This window comes from Penicillium canariense, assembly GCF_028826845.1.
Source record: "Penicillium canariense strain IBT 26290 chromosome Unknown utg000001l_segment0_segment0, whole genome shotgun sequence".
Lineage (NCBI taxonomy): Eukaryota > Fungi > Ascomycota > Eurotiomycetes > Eurotiales > Aspergillaceae > Penicillium > Penicillium canariense.
Window position 1 is genome coordinate 6,327,066 of NW_026622728.1, and position 23,146 is coordinate 6,350,211.

The following is a 23,146-nucleotide window of genomic DNA, read 5'->3' on the forward strand; positions in this document are numbered from 1 at the left end:
ATGATGCCTAGCAGAACCCCAAGCGCGGTTATCACACGACCAGCCTACCTACTAAGCTAGCCCTACACGCTTAGCGTACCCGATAGTGCTGTGCACATGAGTTGGATATAAGTTACCGCTATTGGGTTGATTATATCACATCATACGATGTTGGAAGGAGCGATAGGCATCCAACAAACAATCCTCATCTGGGCGATGGTAGACCTAAAGTGTCGGGCTGCATGAAGCTATCGACCTGCCTTTTTCGGAATGTCCTGGACATCTACAATAGTCAATACCGCCACATTCCGTTCCTCGTATGGAGAATTGATAATCACTAATCTCATAAGATCATGAAGCTGTATACTTTATACACGGAGGGCGAGAGCGAGCAACAGGCAACACGGGGCGTACGGTAGAGAAAACGCAATGACGATACCTTCAGCTGTGCACAAGTTTTCAAACATCCGATTGGCCCCCAATCCCAGTCCCATCCCACACAAGCCATTCTCCATCGAAACAGTCTAGACAATGCGAAACGATGTCCCAAGCCTACAGTATGCAGGGTGATCACAATACCCTAGCGGGAAAGGGTCCATCGCAGAGGACGCGAGTTTATCCAGTTAGTGAGCGCTTAGGACTAAGGGGAACGTTTAGATTGGGGGGAAGGGGGGATCTATGATATCAGCGCCAGCGCCAGCACCAGCAACATGGACGAACGAGCCAACCAACATCGCTGTGTCGACGAAGTAACTTGCGCCGGACTCCACTCCTGGGAACTGAGAGCTCCCTGCAAGGCAGTGCACTGCCCCACCCCCACCAGGGCCCGCGGCCTTGCCAATAGCGCGCGGGCTTATTGGGTGAGTTTATGGTTACCTGGTAGCTTGGTGACCGGGTCTTGGGGGGATGGCATTGCGAGAGCTGATGGGAGAACAAGGTGTTCCGTCAATGGGAGATACACTTTCCAAGTTTCCTGTGGTCCGTAGGTTTGTTAACTTTATGGTACTGCTATTTAGGTTAGAGTGGCTGCTCACGAACACCTTTAGGCCTCGGGGTTGAATGGGGGGCCATATAGTTAGGTGCCCGGTTCGATGATCGCAGCGCCCCGACGGAGGGCCCCTAACGCGTTGTGACAGAGCTAAAGCCACTCAATCCCATTCAACGCCCTACAACCCTACCTCCCACCCCGGATGGCACCAGCTCCTATTCGACGCAATTGACGGGAGACATCTTCCACCAGGGGGGCGGTTGTACACCGATAGAAGTTGTCTGTAAGTACTGTCATGACAGTCAGAAACAGGTAATACAAATACACGCCGCCGGGGTGGTGGGACCAATCGGGAGCGCCAGGAAGAAGACCCGCTTTGCACAGCCTCCTTCGGTCGTCCTGATTCTTTCCCAGCCTTGGAAGGTGCCCCCTCCCTGAAGGGGCAATTAATCACCGTCTCGGTCCCATCCATCGTCATTGGCGCCTGGCGGCGTTGATCCTGAGATTAAACACGGTTGCGCCGTGAATGCACACCTGTGACAGCGCGTCTGGGCCGTGGGGCCTAGAAACTATGCCTCGTGGGGAAGATGAGTACGGAGGGAAAGATGTGGATTGGCAAAGTTGTTGGTACTCCGCGACGGAAGGGAGAGTGGAGGCGGAGCTGACGAACAGCATTTCGGCGGTGACATGCTCATGTTCTATCGCACCCCTGGTTCAATGCCTTTGACCCGAGTCATGTTGGCTGGCCTGGCGCGCGACTATGTAGACAGTCTCGGGAATCCCCTCAGCTAGTGGACCTGTCGGTCGGTGTAATGCAGCCCTAAGGCACCATCTTTCACTCCCTCACGAACTGGTCACAGTATGGATGACCAGGGCCATTTATGGCCCCCAATTGGCCGGCGCGGAGTACGGCCGTCTCACATCGCCGGCGCTGTATCACGTTCGCCGGACGAGGTTTGTCCAAGGCTGCAAGCAGCTAGCTGGGGTGAGAGTTTACAAAGGAGCCCTTTCATTGCAGCAATCGGGGGTGGATATCTCTGGCAAGGCACAGGGCTGGCTGGAAGGAGGCTGATTACGGCGCCCATTTTTTCAGGAACAGGAGTGATGCTGCGAATCTCGTATCCGCGCCCATAATCTTTGAATAAGAATACATCCTTCACGGTGCAGGTGTCAACAGCGAAGCTCTGTTGTTGAAGGTCGCAGTTCTGTCACGGAGCCTCTTTGGATCATCACCTAGGCGTGATGGGCTAGGAAGGGACCAGCTCACCATGAGACCGCACGAGTCAGGGCTGGGCCGCGAATTCCGGTGCCAGTAATTCACCGGTGAATCTGGAGCGGAACACCGGCGGAGCTTGAGCCTCACGTTTCTCCTTGCCGACCTCGCCGTCTCCGAACTAGAATCGATCGGGCACGTAGGTTTTTTCAAGGCCCATATAAGGCAATGCTGCTCGGTTCTCGGCCTCCACATGACGCAAGTGGCCGTCACGGATGAGAAAGTCTTGCCGATACAGATGCTTTACATGCCCGTGCCTTTGCGTGGCTTGCGGTATATTGCAATAGTTTTCCTCATTCACTTTGTGGGGGACCTGTCGATCGTCACGCTTATGCAGAGTCTCAACGGAGGCAGGTACGAATCATGGAATAGAAGGAAAATCCATGGAGATTCGCTGATAGGTTTTCATGGCTCGTAATCTATATGCGTGCATGCAACTTGGTCAGAGTTCATCAGAAACGTCCTCAGAGGTTGCCGCGCCCAGAATTTGGGTCCTCGGTCGCAGGTGGGCGCATTCCCGGAGGCAGACGGATACCTAGGGCTGCTGGGCCCGCTGGACCCCGTGTTGCCCGATTTATCTGACTGGCGATATCCACCCGGGCTTTCGCAAGCCCGAGAGCAGGCACCACCCACCCACCACAGCTGCATTGCATGCCTTGCCACGCGAACTTGCCAACGTTAGCCCCGCAGCCGGAGTTGGGGCAAGTTAGGCGGCCTGATAAAGGGGCATCGGCGGAGTATTCGTCGTATGTCGAATCCGCATCAGGGTCCGAGCCATTCTCAGCTGCGGATGGGAATAGACTGGGGCGCATCCATTTCAGTGGATGGAGAAACACATGAGCACATTCCGTCCCTGATTGCACCTTGGCGTGGTTCGGCTGGTTCGGCTCGTGATTGATGATGAACGAGCTTGTTGCGAGGGTGCGCCTAATTGAAGGAGGGTTAGATTTTCCATTTTTGACCAACACAGCAGGTGCATCATGCATCCGGGCTTGGAGTGTGTTACTAACCGGCACTTGCGACACTTAATCTCCACTGAGCGGCCGGTATTGTTTTCTTTGGGCTGAACGGGCAGCTCATCTTCAAAGCGCACCGACCTCATCTCCGGTGCACGGCCACACGCCACACTCTCCTCGACATCACGGTGATATAGCCAGCGCTGGTATACAGGGTTATCTGTGACATCATCTGGGCAGCCCATCTCGTGGTAGAGCGCCAGCTGTTTCATAAAGCCGTCATTGGGCTCACAGAGCGGCCTGGATTGCCTCAAACCCTCCAGGGCAGATTGTGGTGTGAGCGCACCGGGCTGCTGGTGGAGCAGATAGGCAATGCACACGGCTGCGGACCGGGACTTCCCCATTGCACTAGACCGTCATTGTTATTATTGGGAACCTGATGGCGCACGATGTAGCTCTGTAGGACTCGTGCCCCTTTGCGAAACGTAGGGTGCACAATGAAATCAAACCCAAAAAAAGGTAAAGCAACCAATAGTAAACATCATGGAAAACAAAGAGGCACAGGTGACTCCAACCACACGCAGATCGCAATTGACAGAACACGTGGTGATGTAGCAGGCCATTGGAGAAACACAAAGCAAAAGAAGCAACATTTGGACAAAGGAGTCCGCAAGGGGAAAAGCCACGGGTGGGAAAATGAGAAAGCTCCAGGAGGGTAATACGAAGAGCAGAAAGTAGATGAAAGCGAACTTACCAATGCACCAGAACGCCCCCGCCCCCATCTAAGCCGGCCTGGATGAACCGGACGGCGGCAGGGAAATGTTCCAGTAGATTCTCGTCGTCGACATCATCTACCGCTATAGATAGATGCTGATACGATGCAAAGGTTTCCTCTACCGGGTTCAGCCGTAGCACAGACAGGACATGTGTGATATCTGCTCGAGCCAAGGCGGCTTTATTCTTGAGGCAGAAGATCCTAGATACATGGGGATCTGGTTAGCAAGGAGGGCAGAACGGAGCAGCAAAACCAGGGTCCAGCAGTGAGGCCCACTCCGCGACAGGCGGCCAAGGAAAGCAAACAGTATCGGTCAAGGCCGACTTACCCGCCGATATAGATGTTATGGCCGGGGATCTGATTCATGGCCATCGTGGCTGTGTTTGATCAACGGGAGTTTGTAGGCGGAGAACGAAGGCGAAAGGACTCCGATATGGATGATCAAGCATGCAGTACCAGTAGTAACTAGGTGTCCAAGGTAGACCCAGCAGACTCTTTTCCCTAATCGAGAAGGCGATGATTCTCTTCGAGCCTCGGCCCTGCCCAACTCGAAAAAAGTCCCTTAGGGCAAGGGCATCCCGCTGCCATGTGATGTGTCTGCCTGAGGCGGCAAGTATGGATCCACGGCAGCTACTCCGTAACACAGAGTACACCATCAAGCAGCCCGTTCAGCCCATCTCCTGCTCTCTCCGTCGCTCCTTCGGACCATCTCCCGGACCATCTCCCCCAGATTCAAGAGCAGCATCCACTACACCGGTACTGCCGAAGCTGAAATGAGCCGATCTCAGCCTTCACGCATCCGCAATGCAGCCAATCCCGGTCGGCGTTCGATCAACGCGCGCGAGTCGCCATAGTGGATTCATGACCCAGCGTACTGGAGCTATCCACTCGCGATTCACTCCGCATTTCGAAGGGATTGGGCGAGGCGAATTGAACGCAGTCGGCGTCGTGAAGCGCAGGAAAACAGACTCTGTCAAGTTACGGGGTCCCACTGGTCTCATTGGGCCCCATGGCCCCAGGCAACCCCTCCAATCAGAGGTGCAGTCTATTCCCTACGAACCACCTAATCCCCAGCTCGCCACCGCGACAGACATCCTGTCGATCCACTGTACGTAGGTGACCGGTATAGCGGCGTCGTAATGCCTTGTCCAGGGTGCTACCCTACTACCAATCCTCCACGTTGAGCTGTTCCAGAAATCTCGGTGTGGGAAAGGTGACGAAAAGTACTGGCCGAGCGGTTCACGCGTGGGTGGGGCGCTGATTTATCCCCGACAATCTTCAATCCACCGCGACGTCCCGGTAGCCGATTCGCCCAGGGCCTGCAAGGGGTCCCCTCGTTTCTGACTTGCCGCGGGTAAGTTTGGAAGTCTCCCAAGCCGCAGGAACTACCCTTTTTGCCATTCTGTCTGAACTGGGCCAAGAAAGAGGGGCCGCTGGAATCCGTACAGCACCGCAAACTATAGCCCAGGACGCTCAGGGATGAGGCCCGGCGTCGCGTCATCTGGACTATTGGCGTGGCGGAAAAAAAGAGGCGTTGGCGCACATACGCGCTTGCACAGGCTGCAGCCTCTTAGGGCTAAGGCTGACGCCTCATACGGCGTGGAATCTCGTGCTGACGACGTGGTCTGGTTGGGTTTGTTTTTGCCTCACCTTTCGAGCTGGCTGCTGGCTATCGTAATTCGGACCGACAATCACTGCCGCAACCGCAGCACAACTGCGCCGCTGGATGGGGGCGCATGGCGTTGTCTGTGCCCATCACTTTTACACCCCATACTTCGCATCCGTATATATCATCCTCCCTCTTTTGGCCATGACCGACGCCCTCCAGGCGTCGGCTACCAAAGACAAAACCGGGATTTGACGGCGCCGATCGTGAGGTGGGATACTCTATTGCGGCTAGCCTTGAAAACGGAGCTTCCCGGTATCCGCAGCCACGTTGAGGAGCGTGCAGAGAAGTTGGGTGTTGGGTCTCCCTGAATGGCTCTACCATCTCGCTCGGCCTCGGCGCGAGGATGTATGCAACATCGTTCGACGGCAGATTTGCGTCCTCGGACAGGCCATCTGAGTCAATGTCTGAGGCCGAGGAGAGTCAGGCGATCTGATATACTGAACTAGCGAACGTCCACGAGTACATACTGGCCCGTAGGGCTTACATACTGTACCTCTCGCCGCTCCGTACAGGCCGAGGCTAACCAGGTCTCCCCTCATGCCGCTTCTGGCCATAAAAAGACTCGCCTTGGGTGCCTGACCCGATCTGGTTCATCCCTGCGATTTTGAGCAAAGGGGCGAACCTTGGTAAAAGAGAGCAGGCAAAGAAACGGCCAGACATCGAGACTAAAACGCAAGCGTTCAGTCCAAATCGTAGCTGGTGTGGAGCACAAGGGGATTACTCAGCACTGCGTGTCAACGTCGAGCCATCCACGACACCGTTCAGCCATCTCACAGCCTGTCCGACATGTCTTGTACTGGCTTTGAGGGGCTAGGGCTTCCCTAAACAATGCCTGTGCATGCGAAATTTCATCCTGCCCTCCCTATGATGGTCCCACCCCCTGTTCGCACTTCCCAAGTGACAGCGGACCGGCAGTGGTGGCAGTGCATGCATGACTAGACCGTAAGTAGAGCGCGCTAGGGAAATCAGTGGGTCGCAGCCAACGACTCACGGTTGTTCCCTACATGTGGAGGCCATAAAGAATGTTCTCTCCTACTTTTACTTCTTGCATGCGAATGCTTTTCCCCCCCCGGCCCTACCCTCGTCATCCAAGAGAAAGGACTCAGCGTGGTGTTACCGTTTGGATCTGGGCCAAGAGGAAGGGGGAGGGGGAAATACTTAGAAAGGAGAACCAACATACGGGAATCCGAATCCTCCGATCCAGTCGATTTGACCAAGCAATAAACAACCTAGCCGTTGCGGGGATCCCTGCCGCATTTCACCGCATTCATCCCTTCCGCAGTTTGAGTTCCTGTGCTCGCAGGATTTCTTCAATCGCGCGCCAGCCCCGGGCGATATAAGCCTACTGCCAAGACTTCCAAGAGTCCCCCGGTGCATGTCTCTGGCTGTAAATCTGCGCTGTTTCTCTTTAACTCCGTTGCATTCGCCGGCCCTCTCCGGCCTCATGAATGTCAGCATTCGCCCGCGCTACTTTTCCTTGACGGAAAGTGTCTGTCGGGCTTTTCCTGCTCAAAGCAAAGGTCGTCCCGAGCCGTTTTCTCTACTGGACCTTCCCCATCTCCTCTTTCCATGGATTACCCATCCTATGGCGCTTCGATCCCTTGAACAGTCCATGCGACACCCTTCTTCAGGAAGGGAACGCCCAGATTCTCGCCAGGCGTCCACTATACGAGACATCGAAATAAGAGAAATACACCTCCCCCATAAGGAGCAGGGGGGTGGGGGGGGAAGGGGTCTTGTAAATTCATTTAATCTTTTCAATGACTCTAGTTGGTCATTGTCCGGCCCATCATATGAAATAGAAAGTTAAGGCTGATCAACGGTGGCTCCTATTTGCCAGGTGTGCGGCAGGCTCCAGGCCTAGAAGGCCGGCCCTCAATATCCCGGTTTCTGGAAGGCCCATTTCCTAGGTTCGACGGAGTCAACCAAGGGTGAATGGTCTGCACGGACGGTGCCTGATTCGAGCAGACGGGAGTAAAATTACGGGATCCCGGGCTCTCCGGGCATTTCCTTCTAAGGCTGAGTTTTAGCCTAGGTTAATGCAGAATGGGGTAACGAGGTCATATTACCCAACGCACTACGACGACGCTGTTCTACTAAGCGGGAATAGCTCCCTGTAAGGTAGTAGACAACGCCAGACGCTCCTTAGCCCCAACGTGGTGCCTCGCGGCCTACGACCCCCAGATGCGAAAATGATCATGCCATTCCAGCGTGGCCACACCCAAACTCAATGCCGTGCTTCCTCCTGCAATGGGACTAGCTAGTAACAATTAAGTCACTCCATGCCGGTTATCGTCGAAATCTGATCCTCCTGACCCCATTCCAATACCCGTTCCCCACTCCGAAAGGCTGAATCCCGCCAGGTCGTGGCGTACTGGGTATACAGCGTATCTGGTATGTAAGTGGCTTACCATGTCCATACATACACCCGTACGGCTGGGCTGCGTCTTTTGCCTCTTTTCACCACCACGTCAACCCCCCCCCCCCCCCCCGAACTGCAGGTTAAGTCCGACCAAAGACCCATCGGATTCGATGTTTCGATAACCCTCCTTTTGCCTCTTTACGGGTCGTTCCAGAATCTCCTTCCAGCACCTCCCCCCTACCATTCACCACCACATCCTCCAACCACAAACCCCCTTCTTGGCTCAGCTCGGCGAGGATGAGATCACCGGAATTGCCTCCCCTTCGATCTTAATTACCTTTCGGCTCGTGCCCTTGGATCCAATCAACTGACTGCTCTGTCGTCTTGCCCGACTTGCTATCTGCCCGATCTTCCACCTGGCATTTCCTCTTTTTTTTCTTCTCTCTGCCCTGGTTCTGAACTAGTGGGCACCTCTGCTGCTTTTTCATTATTGGATTCTTAATTTTTTTTTTTTCAGCTTCGTACCTTCCTTTTCCCCTGTGCAGCAAGCTAGGGAATCCACCAATTGTCAATTGTTCAGCTAGTGGCGGGGTGCCCGAAAGGACAGAGGAGACTCTTTATACTTGCGACCACTTTTGGTTGCATCTAATCGCATTCGTGCTTCCGTCCTCGTCGCGATAACGCAGCTTCCTGCAAATAAAAATTCCAGGCAAAAGCGAGCGCGAAAGCATGTGCAGCCCCAGTCCCGCTCTCTGCGATTGACTGGTTCTATGGGACACAGGCGGCTTCTGGACAGGGCTGTGTGTCACTCGCGCGGCAACGTTTCATCCCATAAGGCGAATCGCCGAATAAGGGTCCCGAAAGTAAGTCGCCCAGTTCAGCCCTACTCTTGACCTTCTTCCTATGATACCCCCAACCTCCTCCTGGATGTCCTACCCTTCTACCCTATCGCTATCACCTACCGGTCCATCCGCCACCCACGACAATAAGTCCCTTGTCACTCGCGCTCGCGCTTCACTCCTCGGCACCACCGGTCTGACTCTCAACTAGCTAGCATCCCCAGTTGTATGAACACTTGCTTCCCTGGGCACCTGCACCCAGCCCTAGACGCCTCGACGGATCCTCTGTCGCCGTCGGCTCGTGCTGGCTGACCCAGTAGATCTGGTTCCAAGCCAACGGTCCGCGTAGGAATCCCCGGCCGATTCCACGCTTGCACTCCACTGGAACTGGATTGACGTTATTGCTGCGACCCCGTCTTGATTCGGCCTGCTTATCGTTTCTATCTTCCCGCCTTCTCGGATCTTCTTATTGTCTTTAATTTCTCTTTATTTCTCTTCTTGCGGTGCTTCCGTGAGGCTCCCATCCCGCCGTTCTCCGCCACTCCCATCTGCTTGGCCTTGTTTCTCAGCCTCAGCTCCGTTCATGCTAGGCTTAGCCTAGCGCGCCGCTTCCGATTGCCTCAGTTTGACGACTGTATGAGCATGGACCCACGAGTCTCATCGCCGCCGAGCTTTCATGATTTCAAGGACCACCACGACCGCCACCACCCCGAACGCGTTCACATGATGCCCAATTTGCCCTTCTCATCGCACGGCCCATTACCTATACCATCCCGAGCCGCCATGCACACTGCTCCGCCACCTTTACCCCCGCCACCGCGCATCCGCGACCTGGAGAACGGCTACGATGCTGGCTGGTTGCATGCGAATTCTAGCCGCTCGACGACTGCTCTCCCCCCGGTCAACCCCAATTCGAGCCTGTTTGGTGGCCATCGACGACCTGAGTCTGCGTTCCTGAGTGATCGCATGGCACTGGATGAATTGGAAGGACGACAGAGCGGATTGCCGCTTTCGCGCAGCCCAGAGGCCCACATCAAGATTGAACCGCCACCACCGACAGACGAAGGGTTTCCGAATTCTATGTCCGTCAATTCGGCAGGTCCTATGTAAGTGGTGCCCCCGAGCGAGAGCTGTCAATGGTCATATTGGCATTTCTATCCGCAGGGTTGTGGTGTGAACGACTGTACTGACATATCCCATAGTCTGAAGGGTGAGCGCGACTTTTCGCTGCGTAGTGTGAAAGACTCATCAAACGCCTATGATCAACATTTACTTTCCAAGATTGGAAACTCGCTTTCCCCACGCACCTCGATCAGCCAAGGATCGGATCACCGCGGTTCAATCTCGGCACTGACTGTCCCATCAATTCCGTCTCGAGCATCCAGCAACCTGCCTTCTCCGGGACCGTCAGAAGCGGGTTCGACACTGGACGTGAAATGGTACAATAGCGCCCAATCGGGTGGAGTGTCTCCCAGGACTAAGGTTGGATGGAGGGACTATGTCGAAGGACGCAGCCCGAGTGTGGAGAGCAATGCACCTTCATCGGCATTGGACTACGACTACATGCGCGATATGGGTCGACGACGATACCGTGGAACGACGCCTTCTAGAGAGGACAGCATCAGTCTACCCAGCCGATCAAACCGTGGAAGCTACGACCAGGCTGTTTTCTCCGACATTGAGGGTGACTTCCCAACCGATGAGCCAATACCCCCACGCCAATTCACTCTCCGCGAACCAACACCGCCATACCCCGAGGGCTCAAAGCAGGGCATGAAGCGCCGGGCCTCATCGCCCCCACGAGAGCCGATAGGCGAAGATCGACAGACCCTACACCTGACGACGAGCAATGGCGATTTATCGCAGCGGCGGACGAGTGGTCAACCCTTTTCAAATTCAAACACCCTATCCGTGAACCCCAGCTATGCCCCGAGTCACCGGACTCTTTCAGCCGCATCATCCCTCAGCATTCGGACATCTGGATCATACTCATCAGCTCTCTCGATAGGAGGGAGCAGCATGACGAGTCTCTCACCGTACGACCGACCATCTCCGGGGGCTTCTCGCCAGGCTCCGACTTGGATACATATCACGAAAAGTCGATTATGAACCCGAGTTCTCCTGCGGCGCTCATGCATTCACTCCCGAGGGCTGTGTCAGGGTCTCACACCCTCGAGCTGTCTACTACTGATGCCATGGGCAAGATGTCCATGCCTTCCGTGCTGACTGTGCCCAAGAGTGCAGTGCCAAAGATCAGCGGCCTGTATATCTGCGATTGCTGCCCCAAGAAACCGAAAAAGTTCGACAATCCAGATGATCTTCGGTAAGTCCCCGCCCCAAACTCCATTTGTCACAAGGGCATCCACGCTAATCCGCATCCCAGCGCACATGAAATGGAGAAGCAATATTCCTGCCAATACTGCAACAACCGGTTCAAAAACAAAAATGAAGCGGAACGCCACCAGACCTCCATCCACCTCCGCCGCCACTCCTGGTCCTGCGCCGCCCTGTCCTGCTTTCAAGCCGCCTTTCATGCCTCCGCCTCGCCATCCTTGCAAACAAGCGCAGGCCCCTCGCACGACTCATGCGGCTACTGTGGCGAGGAATTCCCCAATTTCCCACGGCCGGACTGGGACTGCCGCTTCGAGCACCTGACAACCGTGCACAAATTCGGCGAGTGCAACAACGCAAAGAAGTTCTTCCGCGCGGACCATTTCCGCCAGCACCTCAAGCACAGCCATGCCGGGACTAGCGGCAAGTGGACTAACATCTTGGAGAACGCTTGCATGAAAGAGGAGCAACCGCCGGAACCGAGGGATAAGTCTAGGCAAGGCTCCGGGTCGCTGACGTCGAATACAATTGATGAGGTCCTGAGTGAGCAATGACATTACCTTGGGCGTGCCGCGCCTGATTTATCTTTGGGCTTCTCCTGTGGTGTGATTCCACAGCGTCTTGGCCTCTTATGAGGCGCTGAATCTTTGTCAAAGTGGTTACGACTACTTCCCATCATATACGCCATATATATGCCATATACGCTGTATCCGCCGCATCCTCTCCATCCCCATCCTCATTCCCATCCCCATCCCCATCCCCACCTTGTGATGAGGATGCTCTCAATCAAAATGAAAATCCTTGCACCCCAACATGAAAGCATTGGATCTAACGATGTGACATGATCTTTCCCCACCTCCTATCTACCATCAGTGATTGTTTCAGTTCTTGTTGTCTGCTCCTGTGATTTGTTTGCCCGTTCGGAGGAGGCAGGGTAGAACAGGGAGTTTATTTTGTTCCTGGGTTTTGGTTTTGGGTAACAGCCGTCGTGTATATCTGGTGCATCATTACCTGGATGGATTGGATCTTTATAACTCTCCATGAGTCGGAGTACTTTTTTCAGTTCCATTTTGTTCATTTTCTTTCATGATCAGTGGAGTCGGTGCATGGTTTGGGGGTCCTGGACTTTATTTTTGGCTTCGCAAAAGCTTTTTCTGCTCATATATATAGTTCTCCTTGTATATAGGGACTGGAAATAGATCGCGATAAGTGGATTCTAGTACTTGTTGGTTGTCTTCTTTTCTAAGTATCGATCTTGGATTCCCATTTAAGGTACTGAATTTCAGAGTTAAAAGCTTCGGGGGGGAGGGGGGGTTCGGTTATTTCGTGCGCACACTTTATGGCCGACCTATTGACCTCCCCTGCGTAACATTATACATCACGACCAGCCGCTAAGCTTCAAATCTAGAGTTCTCGAGAGATTTCGAGCTACTATAGAAGCCATGTCTGACTTTCTGCCAAGGTACTGAAGCGCCGAGATACAGCACTCGGAGTTCTGCCGGAAGCGCTCAGACAATGCACCGTGCTCACCAGGCATACTACTCAACCCATCCAGAGTAATGGATCCAGCCTTTGCAAATGAGTGAATTAAAACAACGGTCCACGGCTCAGTCAGAAAAGCCACTTCGGTGAGCGAATCATGGAAATTGCCGTGGACAATCGATTCTTGCCCACGAAGCGAAGAGCGAGCGAGCGCCCCAACCGCAAACGCATTCTCCATCCTCAGCTTCGAAACAAAGCCCGTAGCATACCGTGCCTCCCGCTTCGCATCAGAGCCAAGTCGCCCACGATCAACGGTTTCCATCACATCTGCTAGAAGCATCGCGGCCAGATGCCAATGCCCGTCAAGTATGACGTACCACGACTGTATCCGAGGCGGGAGGAGCTCGTGGTTAGCGACGCAATCCAGCATGAAACCCTGATAAGTGCAGTTCCAGTGACGATAGACCAAGAGAGTCTCCTTGATGACTTCTTCGAGGCGTTCTGGCTCCGCTCCTCGGTATACGAGGGTTTGAAGCTGGGTGACTCGACGGTAAAGCAAGACCTTGACTGGGGTTGCCTCTGAGAGTACAGACGCAGCCTCTTCATAGGAGCATGGCCATCGGGGTTGGCCTTGGCGGAATGCTTGACGGAGGAAGAAGTCGCCCCAGACGTCCTGTTTCTTCTGCATTTGGCTCCGTGGAATATTCCAGCCGTTGAGGTCGACGGGGACTTCGTAATCGAGCATGGCGGGTGCGGCCGATGCAATTTGACTATCCTCGTCGGACACTACGAGGGGACGCTGATACATAGCAGCACTGAGTGTATCAAACATGACTCCTAACCAGAATAAAAGGTTCATCGTGGTTTGGTATTCGTCACTCGCAATAATTGGATCCACTCGCGGGTCTTCTGATAACCTCGGTATCTCTGATGCATCGGTCACCGTAGATCCAATGGAACCCCTTCGGAGGTCTTTCACGTTTGGTGGAGCCTCTCGCTGAAGCCTGGTCAATTTACGTCGGAAGGTAAATAGCTGGCGGTTGGCAGTTTCCAAGAACATCGGTGCAAGGTCATTCTCCAGAAGCGGACCCAGTCGCTCGTCTTCTCCATCGTCCAGTGGACATTGGGTCAATGAGAAGATAATATTCGCGAAAATGATCCGAAACGATGGGATAACACTGCAGTGCTCCAACGCGTGGCGCGCTTGATTCCAAAGAGTCTCTCGGATCGACCGTTCATCACGAGCGATATCTGCTGGGACGGACAGATTTGGCCCCGTCTGCGCATGTTGTGTCCACTGCGAGGCAAATGCTATGATTGACAGATGGAGTGCTTGGGCAGCAGCTTTGTCCTCGTCGGCACTCAACCTCCGGCCGCGTACTAGGGAGGATGCACGATCCAACCGACAAACCCGAATACACATCCTGTTCGACCAGCTCGACCCCCATTCCTCGTGCTCTCGGTATGGGAGCACGTCGGTGATCGCATTGCTGTATGGGCAATTGTGCTCTGTCAGCCAACATGACAGCGCGTTTTCCAAGCTGTCGTGATATATCCGGATCAGGTTCCGTGTCATCGTGGACCGAGCATATTCAGCCGCTGTATTGCCGGACGCGATGCAAAAATTGCACTCAAATTTTGACTTTGTCCTTTTGTTGGACTTTTGGGACGATTGATATCTGCGACGAGAATCTTTGTGCCCCCGAGCCGTGAATTCAATAGAAGAGGAATCAAACATGTTCATTTCAAGGTTTTGCTCTTCAAGTTGCGAAATTGTGTCAAAGACATTTTCAATCGAACTAGGTGAGTGGCGCAGGAAAGTGGCCTGGGCGTCAGTTTCGCTAACGGGCTTTCCAGATTGTGGAGTCAACACAGGGAACTGCAGATTCTCGGAGTTATTCGCAGTCCGTGACGGCGATCTAAGCTGGTCATCGCCAAATTCGTTACATTCTAGCCTGTCGGTGGGTGCGCCTTCCGGGTTCGACGAAGAGGGCGAGAATGGGAGGAATTGTGAGGTCGTGGTAGGAGTAGCCATGCCTCCAGAATTGGCAGGATACCATAGTGCAGACAGCAGTATATCATCTACGATAGCGCCATGGGAGCTGAGCAGGGGAGAACGATGACGAGTCTGGGATGTAGCTGTAGTGCCGGCCTTTGTTCTTCTCTGATCTCGCTTAGACTCCACATGCTTGGAGAGGAAGTTGAACGTGCATTCTTTCTTCCATTTCTTGCAGTTCGAGCAGGAGCTAAAGTCACTGTCCTTGCGGTTTTTCTAATTTCTCATGTCAGAATCTGCCGGTGGTGAAGGAGGGAGGTGTCTACAAACCGGTGCATCGCACCCCCTTTTGCCTTTCCGACATGGGTCGCAACTGTGGAGTTGGCTTCGACGAGAAGATTCCATGGTAGAACGATGGAGTATAGATGTCGTAGTCGGATTTGAGTTGTGCGAGGAGAAACCGCTGTTGCCGAGTCCGCGCTGTGTCTGCCGGTGGATCGAAGTAAAGGAGGGGTAATCCAGCATGCGACTGCCAAGCTGAAATAGATCATCAATTCCTGGAGAGAGATGGTAAACTTTGCGGGGATGAAGTGGGGGTTAGTCTGTGCACGTCCACAATTCGGGTCAGCGGAGCTTTGTTGTCAATTTCGTTTCCGTCTACCTAGCTTTTGGGTTACACTCGGCGCCAACATCGAGTACTGGAAAAGGAGAAAAGGGTGTGTTGAGCTTACAAATGGCCGAGTCCGGCTACTCAGACCGTGTAAGCGGGAAATGTAACCAGTAGCCCACGCGTTGCTCAGGAGGCGATGCATTTTGGGGAAACTGGGGATCCGGGGAAAGGGTGGAGCAATATCATGCATTGGTCAGACCAATAATCAGATCCATCCCAAGTCGGCGTAATGGCCGAATAAGAGAAGAGAGAGCGGGTCTACCCAATAGGTCGAGTTTATAGCTGGACCCAAACATGGCGGGGTAAATCAATCCGACGGGAGCTGCTGCAGAGAAAATGCCATGAACTGGCCTCCTAGATGTCTGCCTATGGTCCGGAAGGGCTATTGAGCCAATACCTGGTTTCCATCATCGACCATGATGCTTTCGTAGAGCCTGATGGGTCGATCTCGATCATCTTTGCTGTAAGTCAGGATTCTCCGTCGGATCGATCCTTGTATATCGCAGACGTTTACCTCTGCGGTTCAATTTTTATCGATGCATGTAAGCTTTTATACACCTAGACCCCGTGAAAATTGTTAATACTTTAACAACTGTTGAGATTCCCCTGGAATTCATAGAGCATATTACGAAAGTACTAAACTGTCGCCACTTGGCAGCTTGTACAACTCTCAATCTCAAATAGAAGCAAATGATCTCTAGTCGTTTTACGATTGCAGCTGTCATTGGAGTCTAATAGAATATGGTATTGGAATCTTATACGTATGACATGTTCATTCTCTGCACTAGACTCGACACCTATATACATCATAACTCCAGTCACCTCATTTCATATTGATCCAGACCCATCCACTACTCTGGCATTTCGAGTACATAGCGGCCCGCAATTTTGCCTTGTTCTGTTGTTCATCAGTTGGAAATCCTATAGATAAATGACGGAGTAACATACCCATGAGTTCGAAAATTTGTGGGAGATCTTTCAGTGGGGCCAGCTTGAAGGGAGCCTTGATCAAGCCGCGGGCAAAAAAGTCGATGGCTTCCACGCCATCCTGTCGGTTACCAACGTAACTACCTTTGATGCTGATCATGCGCACCACTGTGTTAATCACAGGGGCTTTGAGGTATGCATCAGGCGGCAAGCCGATAGCGATAATTGTTCCTCGAGACCGAACATATTCGGTAGCCTGCTGGAACGGCTTTTCCGAAACTGCCAACAGGATCACAGCGTGGGCCCCAAGGCCGCCCGGGGTCGCTGCTTTCACATCAGCCACCAAGTCCTTCGACTTCATGAAGTCAACATAGGCCTATTGGCTCATTAGCTTTAATAGATCCTTATAATGGGGCTCAGAATGTCGGGACATGATAATTACCTCGGCACCTAATTGCTCACACATAGCCCTTTTCTCGTCTCCTCCATCCACGGCTATGACCCGAATACCCATAGCTTTTGCGTACTGCTGAGCAAGGGACCCCAGCCCACCCCCCGCCCCCACAATCGCGACTGTTTGGCCAGGACGAACTCCAGATTCCTTCAGTCCTTTGTAAACAGTGATACCGGCGCATAGAACCGGAGCAATGGCATCAAGAGGGACATTTTTAGGAATTTTCGACGCATGGGTAGCCTTGCCGATCGCATACTGCTGGAACGTACCATCCACAGTATACCCAGAAAGCTTTGCATCAGCGCACAGGGGATCATCTGATTGCCTGCAGAATTCACACTCAGAACACGACCCATTCAGCCATTTGATTCCAGCGTGATCGCCGATCTGGAATTCGTTGACCAAAGCGCCCTTGGCCACGACCACTCCAGCACCTTCGTGTCCTCCAACCAGAGGCATTTTAACTGGGATAGGCCAGTGACCCATCATGGCATGAAGATCGGTGTGACAGACACCAGAATAACGAATCTTCACCAGAATCTCGTCCGGGCCTGGGTGAGGAACAGGAATTTGCTTGTACACAAGTGGGCCCCCGATCTTTTCGGCGACCTGGGCCCATTGCATCTGAGGAATAGACATATTGGCAGGATGGGTTGAAACACAAGAGTTGTTGAAGATTGCGTGGAAGACAGGTCGATACTGTTTAGTGAATTATAATCTTGGATTGTGAGAGAGTAAGGGCTTTATAGCTGGCTGGATTGGAAGAAAATGAGGAGCAAATTGCGGGTCGTCTTTTCCCACCATCGCGCGTTCTGATGTCAAGGCAGATTATTTCGGGCGACCGGAATGCGACAGAAGAAAAGGAACATGCAATCTCGATCTAAATTTACCAATAGAAACTGTAACAGGTGGTATTCTCGCTGGGCCCATACAAGGCGGGGAGGGTTTTGCGGGGATAGTCAAGTGCCTGTCCCCATGCGGCTCCGCATGGTCGGCCACACAGTTGGCGATGTTCCGATTCACCAATCAGCGGGATACTAGAACTAGACGTCATTTCCTAGTGCGCTTCCACATAGCCGCACTCGAAGTCCCTGATTTGTGCCCAGGTGGTTGCCAAATGTTTTTGACGGAAGTCTCCGTCTTCCCTTGCCCTGAATGCTTTGGGCAGCATCACGCTGTGGACGCGTGACGGGTTTCTCTTCGTGGGTTCCCCACGTCTCTTGCCAAATTTCCCTAGTGGCCTAGATCTCTTTTAGACCACCCAAAAAGCCAAATCGTCTGGCTGTCAATCCTTTTGCTCTGGTGGTAGTGACGCTGCCAATCTGCTTTGCCGATGGGCTGAATCTCCATCTCTGTACTCGATGTACTGATGCGGATTAGAGTAAAAGGATGTGATCGGCTTTCTAAGAATGACAAATTATTGCCTTTACGAGTGCCTGTCGTTTTTTCTAGCCTTATAATTATCTCCAGAAGGTAAATAATCATTCACGTTCGTTCGATAGCGTCTTTCGCTGTTCTATTTCCACACTGACTCGGACGGCATTCCGTGTAGATTCCGTTCTGTAATTGCAGGATACACTTCCTTGAGTTAGCATTAATAAGAATATATCGAAATTTCCAAAAAGGTCTCGAACCCCCATTGAAGCTTGTGTCATTCTGATAAGCAAGGATCTTTTCGCAGGCCCTAATAAGACAACCAACTCCCTCATCAACCTAAATTCATTTGCCAAGGGCCCTCAACATGATCATGCTTTCTAGAAATAGATTTTCCATGACATACTTCCCCGCCTTAATTTGAATCACTCATCCATTCCATATGGGAAGAATGTACTAGACCAGCCACTGCTGATGGTGAATCCCTCGCTTGGCTTCCCGCCCCAAGTGCTTTTGGTGCCGTAACTATCGTAACTTCTCACGTGGAAAAGCCGGGAAGAATGCACACCGCTTGCTGATGATTGCGCTGTAGAATCTCCATGTATGTTATCCGGGACTCGTGGATTCTCCATCCGCTTCAATGTTTCTATCTGTGACGAGTGGTGTCTTTCTTGGGGAAAAGCAAGGGTTCTTTCCCTTTCCAACAGCGGCTTTATCGCTGTGTATCTGCTCAACAAGAGATTCGGATTTTCAATCTGAAGTAGGGCCGGGTCAATATAGCCATTTCCCTCTTCAAAAGCATGGTTTCCGTGAGGATCCATCTGTTTTGCGCGGGAAGTTTCAGGTTGAATATTTGGAGCTAAAGGTGACACCCAATATTGCGAATCATCCTCCCGAGTCGGATGGAAAACTGAAGGGACATGGTTCAAGTCGACCACGGCTGCTTTTATAGGCATGTCTTGAAGATACTTAGGTGTCTTGCGATCACCATCCACACACGTCTGTGGCATGTCCCGTCTAATGCATTCCAGACATGGGCGCTCGTTGCCTGTTTTATATTATCTTGTTAGCATCTCCTCTAGAGCGTAATCTGTGCAGATTGATTCTATCAGGCTCACCACACGTTCTATGTGATCTTTGACAGTTAGCACATGACCTTCTAGCCTTTTGCCGGCGACCGGACGTGCTAGACTCCTCTGATGTTCCAGTGGTCTGACATGCTGTGAGATTGTTCATTTTAGGCTTTAAACAGGCGTGATTGACACTCGTGAAGAAGCCACGTAGCTAGTAGATCTTAAAAAGATTTTGTTGAAGGCGACCCGGCCAACAGTAACGGGCAGATTCAGAATATCGTCAAGAATGTGTACAAGCTGAAATAAGAGAGAGTGAAGCACTTATCTGATGGAAATAAAACACTTTGCGCTCCACGTTTCCTGGATTTAACCTCATTGAGAGACACGCAATCGAGGCTCAGAACCTAGGTATGAGATGATGAGCTTTTAGGACCTCATCTTACGCCTAGACGCGCAAGCTAGACAATCTGTGGATGTCGAAGAAGTCAACATCCCCCGGGTTCCGCATGTTTATGTTGTCATCGCCGGTACATGACATGTACTAACATTCGCTACACAGTTGAGGCACATCTCGACATCTTGTCGACCCCGCAAACTGTGGAGTATCCTGCCAGGTACATGATGATTTGGTTTTCATCCATGCGGCTCCGCACGAAGGAGGACCTCCGCACAGCGCACGCTGCACAGACCGCTTGCTTGACGTCCCACTACGCATACCTATCTGCGGGGAATTCCGCATGGAGAAGCTCGGCCAGAAAAAGAAATATGTTGCTGGAGACTATGGGGCCAGACGTGCAGGGTATGAGAAGATACCCCTCAAAGATTGCGAATCAATCACATCTGATCGGCCAGTTAGCGAGCGCCACCCGGTGTCCTGGTCAAACTATGATCGTTCTTCACTCGAAACTCAAACCCACACCCAGCTGGCTGCATTCGCTGCCTTTCCGTTCCGCCGTGAGTCTAGGTTATCGCTCTTTATTGACCCCAGAATGATCGCCTGTATCCGTTCTGCCGTAGCCAATCATATGCGCAGTGAATTCTCCAGAGAATTGAATAGGGGGCTCACGATCATCGGAAAAGGTAGTTCCAGATTGACAGCTATATAAGGCTTTTCCCTCGAGCCTACCTCGCTCAGCTCCTGTGTGATATATCTGATATATTCAATTTCGCTTAATTACGAAAAATATCCGATTGAAAACGAACAAAATGGACAGCGACATGAGCCAGAATACCGCGAGGAAGGAGTCGATTCAATACAGGGAGAGCACAGGTCATGCCCTTTCCACGATCCCAACATCGGTGACACTGTCAGCGGAGCAGTTCGAGAAGCTCTATCTGACACCTATGACCCGTCACCAGCCTGCACTTGCCAAGCAAGTCGGGAACCCGACACCATTGTGAGTCAAATCTAGTCTTTATCATTCCCTTTAGTATGAGAACATTAGCTGACGAAATCCAATTCCAGAGCGCTGGGAGGTTTTGTTATCACGACAACACCACTTTCGTGTTGTTTAATGGCCTGGAGAGGAGCCAGTGGGAATGGAGTTGCATTCATGTAAGAGATCTTCACGATGGCAAAGTATTTGAGACTCTATCTAAATCACGAGAAACAAGTGGACCTATCGTCTTCCTAGGTGGACTTTTGTTGCTAATCACCAGTATTCTCGAGTTTATACTCGGAAACACGTTTCCATGCGTTGTATTCGGTACTATTGGTGAGTTTGCCGACATGACAAAAAATACCACCGTACCTTGTGCTAGACTCTAATACCTCATGACAGGAGGATTCTGGTTCGCTTTTGCGGCCACCATGATTCCTGCCTTCAATGCAGCCGGTTGGTTTTCTACGCCCTGCTCAGTTATTTGGGGTTATTGTGAAGAGTTTCTCACGCATCCACAGCTCCTTATTCCCCATCAGCCACTGATACAAGCGCGGGCCTCTCCAGTGCGAGCTTCATGAATACCTATGGTAAGTGTAAATTGCGGGCCACAGATTCTAAAGAACGCTTCTTTCTTACAAGTTCAGCATTCCTATTTATAACCATGGCCGTGCTGATGCTGATCTTCATGATTTGCGCGACACGCACAAACGTGGTATATACACTCATCTTCCTAGCCCTGCTCCTGGTGTTTCTTCTTTTGTCTTCTGCCTACTGGCGACTGGGCGAAGGTGATGTTGCCGTTGGCAATAACTGTGTGAAGGTAAGCATAAGACCCTATATCCGACCTTTCCAGATGCATAAGATAAAGACCGACTCAATTATTTACTTCAAGGGTGCTGGGGCGTCGCTTTTCGTCGCTAGTCTCCTTGGCTTCTATCTACTAATTGTTCAATTATTTGAGGCAATGGGATTCCCATTCCATTTACCGGTTGGAGACTTGGCAGTAATCTGGGATCGCAGCATGAACAAGTGAGTACCCACCCCGAGACATACAATATTTCATGCCTAAATATGCAGAAGGGGAGAGATGCGCGATATTGAAGAATCCGCTGCCGTTGAGCATACCTGAATCTGCCACACCGTGCATATTTACTACACGTCATTCCTGTTGATTGAGTTCTAGCGGAAAATTGTTAGGTGTGCTCTGTTGGGGTCGGTGCTTTCCAACAATTCCGAATACTATCTTACACTTCTGGCGGGCTGGGCTACAGGACAACATTACTTCGAAACCCAAGAGCTTATAGTGCGCCACATCATTTTATTAGCTAGTTGAAGAAGATATCTATAATCAACTTTCCCACACGTTTTATAGCTCGCAGGGTTGATTCACTCCAGGTGGTCTCACGGGTTGAGAGGTTGGAATTGCCTAAATGGGACGCCGCCGTGTGGATCAACCCCCACAGTCGTTAAAATTAACTAGGTCTCCGACAGCCGCGGAAGCTTAATAGACTTCATACCAGAGACATTTCAGATTCTCTAGCCACCGAGATATTCACATCTTCCTTTGCCTCCCACGACTGGCACATTACAGTCACAAGGCGTGTCCAGAATGGCCTCTACATGCTCTGCGGAGCTCCCCGAACCCTTCGCCCTTTTGACGGCCAGACTCGTTGTCGTCCCCACACCGATCGCGGTCAACGTGGCTTCTTATCGAACGCTTTATGCGGCATTGCACTCCGACGTGGACTTCTGCAAAATGGGCTTTGGAGAGCATTTTCCCGCTCGGGGTTGGAGTGATGATGAAACACGCCAGGTGATTGAAACGCGCGACATCGAGCGTTCATGGAGAAGACATGGTTTGGGGGATTTTGCCGTGGGTTTTCGCGCAACACCAGGATCGGAAGATCCTGACAAAGCCTCCAGTCAAAATCCTCACTCCAGTGTGTCAATTCTCAGAGGGAGCGAGTACGAGCAGTTTGCTGGGCACGACATGACGCGCCTTGATGAGATTGAATGGGTGGGATATGCGGGTGTCCGAGATGCAACGACGACATCGCTTCCACCACAAAGTGCAGGAGATCCGACCTACCCGCCATGGTTCGAAATGGTTGAGATCCGCTATGGTGTGTCCCCGGCATGTTGGGGTGGAGGCATCGCAAGGGAAGCAGCGGAGGCGGTGCTGCAGTGGGCGGCTCGTAAAAAGGGAGTGAAGAGGTTCATTGCCGAGACGGAAAAGGAAAATCAGAGGAGTGCGCGGCTCTTGCAAAAGCTCGGGTTTGTGGCCAGTGGGACGGACTATTGGAAAGAGCCCAGCGAGACGGAATGGGAGTTGGTTATCCAGTAACAAGTTGCGGGGAATGGGACAGGAGAGATTCAGGTTAATAGGAGGGAACAAGTATTGAATGCGAAAAATGGGCGGCGTTATCGCTTATTCTCAAGAGTACCTATCAACTCCGCAATACCAATAGTTCGATGGTTTAGGTCTTGAAATACTATATCAAAAGTTCCCCATCTACTTAGCCCTGACTCATGACTTGACCATGTTCTTCGAGACCTACCCAAAATCGATGTTCATGATATATTACACGCGTAGTCGCTCATCTACCGGTCTTTGGT

The 23,146-nt window shown here is 52.1% G+C and overlaps 7 protein-coding genes across 7 annotated transcripts; 4 read left to right on the forward strand and 3 right to left on the reverse strand.

Annotated features, from left to right (window-relative positions):
• Positions 1 to 2,704: 2,704 nt before the first annotated feature.
• Positions 2,705 to 4,343, reverse strand: dspC (dual specificity phosphatase YVH1; the record flags this gene model as incomplete). Its single annotated transcript, XM_056684293.1, has 4 exons — positions 2,705 to 3,167; positions 3,251 to 3,604; positions 3,951 to 4,172; positions 4,300 to 4,343. The coding sequence occupies 4 exons, from the start codon at positions 4,341 to 4,343 to the stop codon at positions 2,705 to 2,707; spliced, it is 1,083 nt and encodes a 360-aa protein (XP_056547899.1).
• A 432-nt stretch (positions 4,344 to 4,775) lies between these two features.
• N7482_002169 (uncharacterized protein) lies at positions 4,776 to 5,832 on the forward strand (the record flags this gene model as incomplete). Its single annotated transcript, XM_056684294.1, has 4 exons — positions 4,776 to 5,079; positions 5,196 to 5,325; positions 5,531 to 5,604; positions 5,681 to 5,832. 4 exons carry the CDS (start codon positions 4,776 to 4,778, stop codon positions 5,830 to 5,832), a joined length of 660 nt encoding a protein of 219 aa, XP_056547900.1.
• A 3,651-nt stretch (positions 5,833 to 9,483) lies between these two features.
• Positions 9,484 to 11,726, forward strand: znfA (putative C2H2 finger domain protein; the record flags this gene model as incomplete). The annotated part of the gene is made up of 4 exons (XM_056684295.1): positions 9,484 to 9,947; positions 10,044 to 10,525; positions 10,600 to 11,164; positions 11,225 to 11,726. 4 exons carry the CDS (start codon positions 9,484 to 9,486, stop codon positions 11,724 to 11,726), a joined length of 2,013 nt encoding a protein of 670 aa, XP_056547901.1.
• Positions 11,727 to 12,550: 824 nt separating this feature from the next.
• On the reverse strand, positions 12,551 to 15,014 carry N7482_002171 (uncharacterized protein; the record flags this gene model as incomplete). Its single annotated transcript, XM_056684296.1, has 2 exons — positions 12,551 to 14,926; positions 14,994 to 15,014. 2 exons carry the CDS (start codon positions 15,012 to 15,014, stop codon positions 12,551 to 12,553), a joined length of 2,397 nt encoding a protein of 798 aa, XP_056547902.1.
• Positions 15,015 to 16,171: 1,157 nt separating this feature from the next.
• On the reverse strand, positions 16,172 to 17,340 carry N7482_002172 (zinc-dependent alcohol dehydrogenase; the record flags this gene model as incomplete). The annotated part of the gene is made up of 3 exons (XM_056684297.1): positions 16,172 to 16,218; positions 16,269 to 16,623; positions 16,690 to 17,340. 3 exons carry the CDS (start codon positions 17,338 to 17,340, stop codon positions 16,172 to 16,174), a joined length of 1,053 nt encoding a protein of 350 aa, XP_056547903.1.
• A 3,014-nt stretch (positions 17,341 to 20,354) lies between these two features.
• On the forward strand, positions 20,355 to 21,563 carry N7482_002173 (uncharacterized protein; the record flags this gene model as incomplete). Its single annotated transcript, XM_056684298.1, has 6 exons — positions 20,355 to 20,545; positions 20,586 to 20,863; positions 20,930 to 20,983; positions 21,049 to 21,117; positions 21,175 to 21,350; positions 21,423 to 21,563. 6 exons carry the CDS (start codon positions 20,355 to 20,357, stop codon positions 21,561 to 21,563), a joined length of 909 nt encoding a protein of 302 aa, XP_056547904.1.
• A 576-nt stretch (positions 21,564 to 22,139) lies between these two features.
• On the forward strand, positions 22,140 to 22,874 carry N7482_002174 (GNAT family N-acetyltransferase; the record flags this gene model as incomplete). The annotated part of the gene is made up of 1 exon (XM_056684299.1): positions 22,140 to 22,874. One exon carries the CDS (start codon positions 22,140 to 22,142, stop codon positions 22,872 to 22,874), a length of 735 nt encoding a protein of 244 aa, XP_056547905.1.
• Positions 22,875 to 23,146: the final 272 nt, after the last annotated feature.